This window comes from Panthera uncia (genome assembly GCF_023721935.1).
Source record: "Panthera uncia isolate 11264 chromosome C1 unlocalized genomic scaffold, Puncia_PCG_1.0 HiC_scaffold_3, whole genome shotgun sequence".
Lineage (NCBI taxonomy): Eukaryota > Metazoa > Chordata > Mammalia > Carnivora > Felidae > Panthera > Panthera uncia.
In genome coordinates this window covers 19,539,896-19,550,013 of record NW_026057584.1, presented here as the reverse complement: position 1 = coordinate 19,550,013, position 10,118 = coordinate 19,539,896, and the positions used below count along the sequence as shown (strand labels likewise).

Genomic DNA, 10,118 nt, shown 5'->3' with positions numbered 1-10,118 from the left:
GGTCCATCTTAGCTCCTCACAAGTCACAGAAACAATGATTGAGCTCAAAGAAACAGAAAGAACCACTCCTTCAATCCCTTCATTTCAAAGGAAACAAGGGAGAGCTAAAGAAAAGGAGTTACCAAGGGCACCCAGAACATAAATCCCCTGCCTCCCAGGCCAATGTCTACCCAGGTCTGTCTGTCTCTCTCTCCATGTTCCTTGCCTGTTGCTCTCTCCTTCTCACTCTCTGTTTGCTATGTCTCCCTCTCTCCCTCTTTCCTCTCTCTCAAAAAAAAAAAAAAAAAAAAATCAGAGAATTCTTGGACAAGCCCAGTTCAGGTGAAGTTACCACAGACTAGGGACTCATGACTGCCATCAGGAGGCTCTTCCCCAGCTCAGTCAACAGAGCTTGAAGAGACTCTGGGTGTCCTACAGTCACAGAGTGCCTCTCCTCACAGGTCCTCAGAGGGATGAGATGCTTGGGCACAAAACCACACCCCCAGTGCCCCTGGCTCTGGGCGGGGGGGTGGGGGAACTGCCCACAGAAACAAAGAGGGACTAATGGGCACCATGGAGGAACAACCCAGAAGAGGGGTGGTCACCAGCCCCCCTTGCCATCTGCCACCAGGCCAGGGGGCCTATCGTGTTCTCCATTCTTTCTTTTGGCCCTGAGCCATCTGCTACCTTGCCCAGCACGCACCCCCATTACCCAATACCCTCTTAAGTTGTGAGGGACTCTAAACAACTCAATGTCCAAGGGGGTTAGGAAACAGGAGAAGTAAATGGAGACAGTGAGGCAGCTCAGGCCTGGCCAACCTCTGGGCCTCTTGGAGGTGGAAGGCAGCCCACATCGCATGGTATGGAACTCGCTTCCGAGAAGGCTCGCCCTGGAACACCCCGGAGGAATTTGGAGACCGCTCTGTGCAGCATAGGCAAAAATACAGCCCCACTCCCACCCACAGGGAGCTGGGATCTGGGCATGGGGCTTCAGAACTCGGGCCAAACAGCTAATGGGGCTTCTGGAGGCTGTGAAACGTGGTGTCAGCCAGAGCGCTGAGCTGGCAGGTTTCCGACCAAAGCAGAGAAAGACAGAGACAGCCTGCTAGGAGGAGGCTGGTGGGGGGCTAGATCACTCTCCACTTCACCACCCTGGACCTTCTCTTCCTCCCCACTCAGGACCAAGGCTCCAGGCATCTGACTACAGGCAACCCAGAAAACTCCTTCCTAGGTGTCACAGGCTGAAGTGTTTGCTCCCAAAATTCTTATGTTTAAGCCCTAACCCCCAGTACCTCAGAACGTGGCTGTATTTGGAGATAGGGCCTCTAAATAGGTAATTGAGTTAAAAAGAGGTCCTATGAATGGGCCCTAATCCAATCTGACTGGTGTCCTTATAAAGAAGAGGTCAGGACACAGACACAGAGGGAAGAAGTCAGCCATCTACGAGCTCAGGAGGAACCAATGCTGTTGACGCTTTATTCTCAGGCTTCTGGCCTCCAGAACGGCGAAAAAATAAATGTCTGTTGTTTAAGCCACACAGTCTGTGGTATTTCACTGTGGCCACCCAAGCAGCCTCAGACACCAGGCCGTTGTGTTCACCAGAGGGAGCTACTCCCAAAGTAAGGAGTCCTGGAGACAGAGGGGCTCCCCCGCTCCCCAGCCACATGTCCCAAGGCCTGGGACCTTCTCTGATCAGAGAGTTCTTGATATTAAGCTTCCATTTGATTCTTCACCTTTTATCCCTTCCCCTTCCTTCTGGCCTAAGCGCAGGAGAGCATTACCGGTCCCTGAGTATCCATGGTCCCCATGACCTCGGTCCACCACGCAAAGGCAACTCTCCTTGTCCCCTCAATTTCGGGCTCGTCCAAAGTGAAATGGCTTCCCTGGGTGGCAGTGAGCTCTCTGCCATCTAAAGGTGTGAGAAGTTCAGGGCGCCTGGGGGGGGGGGGTGCTTGGGTGGCTCGGTCAGTTAAGCATCTGACTTTGGGTCAAGTCATGATCTCGCAGTTTGTGGGTTCCAACCCCACCTCGGGCTCTGTGCTGACAGATCCTGTTTCAGATTCTCTCTCTCTCTTTCTCTCTCAAAAATAAACATTAAAAAATTGTTTAGTAAATATAAAAAAATAATAAAGGTGTGTGAAGTTGGACAAGCACCCCAAGGACCACCCTGAATTAGGGGGCACGGGGCGCTGAATAAGCTAAGCTCCAAGGGAGGTGGAAAGGGACGGAGTCAGACCCCTGGATTCAAATAGCAACCCTGTGTCCCATCTCATGATGCCCCACAACACGACCACATTGGTGTATTCCTTGGAGCAACGGAGTCAGTACAGCAGGATATGAGGTCACGCAGATGGGGGTTCCACAAGTGAGGATTTCCTCCCCCTCTGGCAGGTCCCCACCCTTCTCGAGCCTCAGTTTCCTCACTGTGGCAGCACAGCATCAGATAGGCTCCGTGACTGGCCTGGGCCACCCCAGCCTGGAAGGTCGGCCTACAGAGAACAGAAGTCCCATGGATTTTCTTCCCTCGTTTTGCTGCTGAGATTGATCAGCGATGTCCTGAGGGAGTGGAAAGTGGAACTGGGAACTGGTAGGGGGGAGGTGGGGGGTGCCGGCACCAAGGACACAGAGCAGGTCATGGAAGGTCAAGTCAGGATCTCCTACGGGAGCAGGAGGAGCAGGGGGAGCAGGGCTGACTGCCTTCACTGCAGGGAGGGGGCGAGGAACAGCCCAGGCCAGAGGTCATCTCTCTCTGTTCCCCAGCACCTGACTCAGTGTCCCCTGCCTTTCCCCCTGAGCCACCCAGCGGGCTCCAGAGGGACTGGTCTGGCCTTTCCTCCCTCGCTGGGCCTGAAATAGAAGAGGCATGCCACTTCCAGAAATGGCCTCATCTCACCTTGGACACGCTACCCTCTACCTATTTTTGAGAGGCCACCCCTCACCAGAGGCATTCCAGTGTGAGCAGCCCCATACCCTGCTGGAGGGCGGGGTAGGGACATCCTAGGACATGCCTCAGCTATTCTCTGCATGGAAGTCCTGCTAAGCACCTGCCGGGGGGGCCTAACGGTCTCCCAGGTGCTGTGCCCCATGTACCACTGCATCCCATCCCTCCCTCATCCTGGGAGTCATGACAGGGCTCATCTGGTCTGCACAGGGGTGAGAGGTGGGGACCAAGGGAGCAGATTCCCCCAAGCCCGGTGGCGACACGGGGAGTGCCACAGGACCTGGTGCCTACCAAAATAGCACAGCGGTTGGCGTTCCACACCCAGATCCGCTCTTTACCGGCGAGGCAACCTTAGGCAAGTTACTGAACTCCTCTGTGCCCCGGTTTCCCTATCCAGGCACCATTATGGTGCCATTTCACAGGGTGGCTGTGACCATGACATGAAATGGTCACTATCAAGGGCTGGGCACCACGACTGTCACATGGCAAAGCCAGAACGAGCTCCTAAGGCCGAGGAGTCTTCCCCCTTAGCCTTGTCTGCAGATGTCTCAGGTGCGGGCCACAGTCACCACTGACCTGTCAGAGACACGTGAGGAGCCACAACAGGCAGCCTCCGAAGCTCTTACTCCCCAAAAGGTGCTCAAAATGATTTGTCGACTGAATCCCCCGTTTACAGCAGAGCAAACCAAGGCCCTGGCGTCTTGTCAAAGGATTTGAACCCAGGTAGTCTGTCTCCAGAGGCCACATTGTGAACCCCTACGCTAAACTGCCTTTCATGAAAATGGCTAGGAGAAGCCAATGGCACGAGTCCTGTTACGATCCCAAGTCTGTAGACGAAGAAACAAAGACCATAGGAAGGCTAGGTAATTCGACCAAGGGCAGGCAGCTCCAGAGGGGAGACCTGGGACCTGGACCAGACCCGGGCAGTCAGGCCTGAAGCACACAGGCTCGCCCACACTGCTGCGACTCCTCGGGCTTTGCCTGCCGCTCCCAGGCCGCGACTTCCTCAGAGAACAGGCAGAGCCACCTTGGTACTCACCCTAACCCACAGAGCCCATCCCCCCAGCCCGAGGACCACTCCAGGGGACACCCAGACACCTCCCAGGCTCCAGCCTGAGCCATCTCTTGGGCACCCCAGAGTCTTGGGGGTTAGGTGTCCTTACGCCAGCTAGTACATGGGGAAACTGAGGCACAGGGACCTGCCCCCAACTAGGGAGACAGGCACAGGCCTCCTACTTCTCCCTCTTGATCAAGAAAATTAGCCAGAAGAAAATGCTTTTACCTCAGGGCCCCAGAATCTAGAACCTTCCAGGAGTGCCCCCAGCCAGGAAGAAAAGCAGGATAGGAATAATGATGACCGCTCCCACCTTATGGCTGGTTCCGGTTGGCTCTGCTTTCCCTGTGGGGGATGCAGCCCAGTGGCAGCGGGGAGCACACAATTGGACAGGCAGGGTTAGCCCCGCTGACCACCCCAACTGTGTAGCTCCCGGACCAGGCCAACCGTAGTCAGGCCAGGCCAGGCCAGGCCAGGGGAGAGGACAGCAGAGCCTCGAACTGCTTCCCTAGCCTTCCCTTCCCACCCTCCAGGCACAGGGCCAGCTTCTCAGCCTCTAGACAGGAGCCCCTCTGTCCCTGCAGGATGAGCTGACCTTTAACTGGCCAAAAGGTCCCACTGGTTCCATCCCCCTGCCTGGGGAAGCGGATGAGGAGAGAGGAGGGAGGCAAGGGGTGGAGAAGAGCCCCTGGCTCCCTCACCCTCTCCTTCCTCCTCTTCCCTGCCTCTCACGGCTGCGGTCTCCCTCCACCGGGCCATCCGCCTTCCCTCGCAGCAACTGTGTCCCCACCCTGGCCTTCCACAGCCTCTCCTTCTTTCTCTGTAATTATTTTACCTTTTGTTTGCCTGGCACTTTACTAAATGCTTTTACGTTTACCATTGCATTGAATCCACACCAGGGAGAAATAGGGAGACATTGAAAATACCTTCAAATTGCCAAGTGTTCTTGTTAAAAATGCAAACATCTCCAGAACGATGAACAATTAGGCTGGCAGCCTTTGGTACCTCAGAACTAATTCATTTCATCCTCTGCCTTCTCCCCAGCCACTCGGCACAGCAGATGGGGTTGGGGCAGTGGGGAGGCGTGCTTTGGGCACCGCCTCAGCCCAGTGGGGTGTCTGGGCCCCTGGGGGGAGGAAGGGAGCGGGAACTAAGGGAGGCAAGAGGAGGAGCCATGGACCTGGCAGTGTTGCCTGTAAACAACATGCTCTCCTCAAGCTCTGGGTTCTAGCCCCACGGCCGCCCTCGTCCCACTCGCTCTGAAATCTATCACTCACTGTGGTATCTCTAAGGTCAGAGAGACCATCTGTTTTCAAGAAAAGACCTAAAAGAATTTCAGAGTGGATTCAACAAATCCAAAATCCTGGAGAAAAAGGTGGGAGGAGGCAGGGGGAAGGCGGGAGGAGGCAGGGGGGTACAGAGAGTCAGGAGCAGGTCGGGGGCCCAGCAGGCCTGGCTCCCCCAGCCCAGGTCTGCCACGGGGCCCAGAGTCCCCAAGATGGCACAGTCTCACCCTAGGACCAGCTGCAGCTGGGAGAAGCCCAGAGGCTGGGAGCTGGTGTCTTTGAAAGGACATATCCCAGGCCGTGGAGGTAAATCGGGAGACCCTTCCTTCAAGGGAGTCTCAGTTATCCCCAAATGAAAACGGGGGAATGAGCCAGCAGTCCTCAGGATGCTTCCAGATCTGCCATGCTGCGGTCCCAGGACCAAATCAGAAACGCAAGTCCATGCCAACCCCCAGACAGGCGTCTCAAGGGCTCCTGGGCTCCAGGCATGCCCCCTGTTGGAGGCCCCACCCACCGCACATATTCAAATGAACCACACAAATAAATACAGTCCATATATAACTCTCAGGGACTGAACTTGAGTGGCAGTTGACCGTCTGACATAATGTTAGGTTTTGTAGCTAAATTAGACATGCATTAATTTCAACTGCAGCTTACTTTTCAAATTTTGGAGCCTATCGGTTTCATTTCCAGCTCTTCGACATTTTCGTTGGCTGTTGATGAAAGCTTGTAGGTCCTGCATGCTGTGTCTACATTCCTAGTGCTCTGACCCCGGGGAACTCAGGCAATGAGCCTGGAGAAATCTAACAGCAGGTTGAAAAGAAATCTAACAAATGCAGTGTTTGCTGCACAGGAGTTCTCTCAAGCTCCACTCAAGGCCACCTCCTCTGAGGAGCCCTCTCAGGCCACTCCAGCTGTCTAGAATCCCTCCCCTGCCAGTCTCAGAGCACTCACTGCTCACCGTAGATGGGACTCATTTAACAACAGCGATACACTCTCGTGTGGCTGTTTGGCTGCATTCTTTAGCTCTGTCTTCATTATCTATGCTCTGTCTTATCTTCCCCCATTGAACTGTGAGCTCTCCAAGGTGCCCTGGACCTCTCCTCTGCCTCCTCTTTGAACCCAGTATGGCGTTCACAGCCAACCAAGAGAGCCAAGGCCATGTGAGCAGGGGCAGTGTTGTTTGGAGAGGAGCTAGAAGCCACTGCTATCACCTACCCTCCATGCCATCCTCTCGATGCCCATTGAAGTTGTCATAGGAATCCCAGCGGATGAGGGGGTCAGAGGTGTTATAGTCCACGGACACACTCGGCCCGTTCTCCAGGTGTTCCATGCCTGAGAGAAATGGGGCGGGAGGGCAGTGAAGAGAAAGAAAAAAAAAAATCAGCAGCTAGAAAAACAGAGGAAGTCAACAGCTTCCCCAGGGATGCTCCCTAAGGGACTTCTTATTTTCTTAACCATAGTGGGTGGGACCAGTAGCTTAAATTGGACAGAGAACCCAGGAGTCTGGTTTCTTGCATTCTTGAAAAGGCTCATACCAGGTCGTAGGGGTAAATCAGGACGGAACACTGAGGAATGAAGATCCCCCCCTTCCCAGGGAGAAAGCTGGAGAGCCCTCTGGCTGGGTGTCTGTCTCGTCCTATTCTGCGTCTCTAGGGTCCCTGGGTCAGTGCCAGGGGGCCAGAAGGCCTGCCCCTGGATTCAAGGGGAGTGTGGAAGAGGCTTGTGCCGAGCAGCATGGGGCCAAGGACATCAGGGAAATCACAGCCGTGATACTCAGAAGACACTAGGTCATTCTAGCCAACCCCCCTCCTCCCCCTTAAGATGCCCTCCACTCCAGGCAGAAATCCAAGGGGAGAAGCAGTCTCTCCCACACATCCACAGAAGGGGAAGAGCGCACGAGCCCCAAGTCCTGCCTCCTAGGGCAAGTCCCTTTCCTTTCCTCTTGGCAGTCTTTTCTAGAATCTACCCAGAGTCCCACTGTCTGTAACCTAATTTCGTCTCGTCCTCATTCTGTTCTCAAACAGGATGGAGAACAACTGGCCTCCACATATAACCAGTCTAAAGGCCTAATGGCTATTATTAAAATGGCCTTCTCATCTTCAGGTTGAACCACCTCGGGCCTCATAAATACTTCTCGTCCATCTAGTTCCTCTGCATGGCCCCCAGCCACTCCCTCCATCCACCACAGCCCTCAACCTCTGACTATAACAGGATGGTGACCTAATGGGACAAGAACAGTCTACCCAACCCAGCACCTCTTGGTAGGCTTTTTTATTTTTATTCTCCAAAGATTAAGTCATTGGTTCATGTTTAGCTGAGGGTCCACTCTAATACCCAGATCCTTTACTGCTGGCCTGCCTTGTAGCCATAGTAACTTGACAATTGTAGGGCAGATGGGGTGGAGAGAGGACAGGTTAGGATGAAAGCAAGGGCATGGAAAAAATGAATTCTAACAAGCTAATACCTTGAATTTTCTCTGGTCCATAAGAAAATACAAATTCCACTTTGCCATATTCTGGAAATCGATCATCTGAAAAGGGAGAAGAAAAGACAAAAAGGGGCAGTGAATTCCCCAAAAGGACTCAAATTTTAATCTTTCTAGACAAGATTAACATAATGTGCATATGCAGGGTTGATAATACCACATATATACGTAATGAAATGAGCCTCTTTAGCCCTAGTCTTACTTGCCTGAGATAACCATGCCCAACCATTTCTATTTCTTGTTCCACTAACAGTTACCTCTAAGACTGTAAATAATAGACTCTATTTTTATGCCACTATCTCTCAATTTACCGATTTCAAGTAATCTCCACTGATTCACCATTATGAAAATGATTAATTTGGCCCACTAATATCACTCCTATCTCCCTTCTTATTAAGTCAATTCTTACTATTATTATTATTATTATTATTATTATCATTATTTATTCTAATTGCCTTTGAGACTTTAGATCCTAAGCTAAACCTCTATTTCTTGATCTTTTCATTTTCGACGGTGTCTCCTGACCCCCTACATGTAAGAGGAGAAAATTTGCACCACCCCCCTGCCTCTGCCTCTACCAACTCCACCTTTATGTTGTCTGTTATTCCTTTATTTTTCCTTGTTAAGACTGATAACATTTGCATTCTGTTCTGAATTATAATGGCATCTTCTGCTTTTCCCCTCCTGGCTTCAGTCCAGGGGAAGCTCATCACAGAAACATCCTTCTACTGCACTGGGGGAATCAGTTTCCTCCTCCCCCGAGCCCCAGCCCTACTCTCTGCCCTTGGCCTGAGCCCAATCTGCACACAGATCACCATCTGTGTGATCTGTGTGGAAAGCAAAGTTACAGTAGGCATGGTGACCACTTCCTGGATGGGACATGCCAGTGCATGTCTCCATCACTGCAGGGGTCCCTTCATAGTATCACACTTGCGTGTCTCTATCTCCAATGGGACTGTGAGTTCCCTGAGGGTAGGGCCTGACTTCTTTCTCTCCGTATCCCCAGGGTCTAGCGCATGCCTGGCACATACAGACACATAATGATTCTTGGTGGATATATGGATGGATGAGGGATAGACAAACATACAGATGAATAGATGGATGGATTTGGATAAGTGAGTAGATGTATGGGTGGGTGGATGGATGGGTGGGTGGATGGATGGATTTAGATGGATGGGTGGATGGATGGGTAGATTTGGATGGATGGTTAGATAGATGGATGGATGATTAGATAGATGGATGGATGGATTTGGATGGATGGATATGGATGAGTGGGTGGATGGATCCATGGATATGGATGGGCGGGTGGATGGATGGGTGAATGGTTGGATGGATGGATGGATGGATGGATGGATAGATGGATGGACTTGGAAGAGTGGGTAGGTGGATGGGTGGGTGGATAGATGGATGGTTGGATGGATGGATGGATTTGGAAGAGTGGGTAGGTGGATGGGTGGGTGGATAGATGGATGGTTGGATGGATGGATGGATTTGGAAGAGTGGGTAGATGGACGGATGGATGGAAGGAAGGAAGGAAGGAAGGAAGGAAGGAAGGGAGGGAGGGAGGATTTGGATAAGTAGGTGGATGTATGGGTGGATGGGTGGATGAGTGAATGGGTGAATGGATGTGGATATGTTCCAGGTCTCAATGTGATATAGACAAAACCTCAAACAGATAGAGAAGGGAGACACCTCCCTAACCAACTCTCTTTCCCTCAGAAAATGGTTCCCCCTTCCTGACTGCCATAGCTCCCCCATTATTGCTCTTCTACCCTGTGGTATAGTTATTCCTTGCTAGGTCTGTCCCTCTACTCAGTGAGCTCACCTTTGAAGGCATCATCAAGGTCTTCCTTCCCGAAAACAACCCCGAGGTCATGGATGGCACAGGTGTGGAACTGCACACGGAAGATGACATCTCGGGCTGGGCTCCGAAACTTCTTGTGGTAGCACTTCAGCTGGGTGGGAAAGAAAGCAGAGCCCATCAGGGGACTGAGGATGAGAAATCAGGTCTCAGGGAGCCTCCTTATTAGCTCCACGACTGAGAACCAGGGCTCACCCAAGCCCACTGAGGGAGAGGTCACCAATACCAAACAGGATTTCAGAGCTATCTGGGGAAACTTCTAGAAAGCAGAATGTTGGAGGCCAATCTTGCCCTGTAGGGACAAAACTGTCCTCCCAAGAAGTTCCTTCACACAGAAAGGAAAAAGTAGGGGTGAATTTAAATTACAGGAGAAAAGACTGAAGTTAGAAGTGAAGGAGTCCTTGTCACCATGGGAAGCCAGCTCACACAGAGAGATATTTCCCTGAAGACATTCCAGACCAAGAGACAGGCGTAGGAGAAGCGAGTCCAACTCTGAGGCAGGGGGATGC

At 52.3% G+C, this 10,118-nt stretch overlaps 1 protein-coding gene across 6 annotated transcripts in view; it reads right to left on the bottom strand.

Annotated features, from left to right (window-relative positions):
* Positions 1-10,118, bottom strand: part of TNS1 (tensin 1) — a 225,563-nt gene that overhangs the window by 68,664 nt on the left and 146,781 nt on the right. For all 6 annotated transcript variants that reach the window (XM_049614914.1, XM_049614915.1, XM_049614916.1 and 3 more), the window contains 3 exons: positions 9,574-9,703; positions 7,728-7,793; positions 6,479-6,595 (listed from right to left, as the gene is read on the bottom strand). In XM_049614914.1, the coding sequence (XP_049470871.1) occupies positions 6,479-6,595; positions 7,728-7,793; positions 9,574-9,703 (313 nt within the window). The remainder of the gene's footprint in view (positions 1-6,478; positions 6,596-7,727; positions 7,794-9,573; positions 9,704-10,118) is intronic.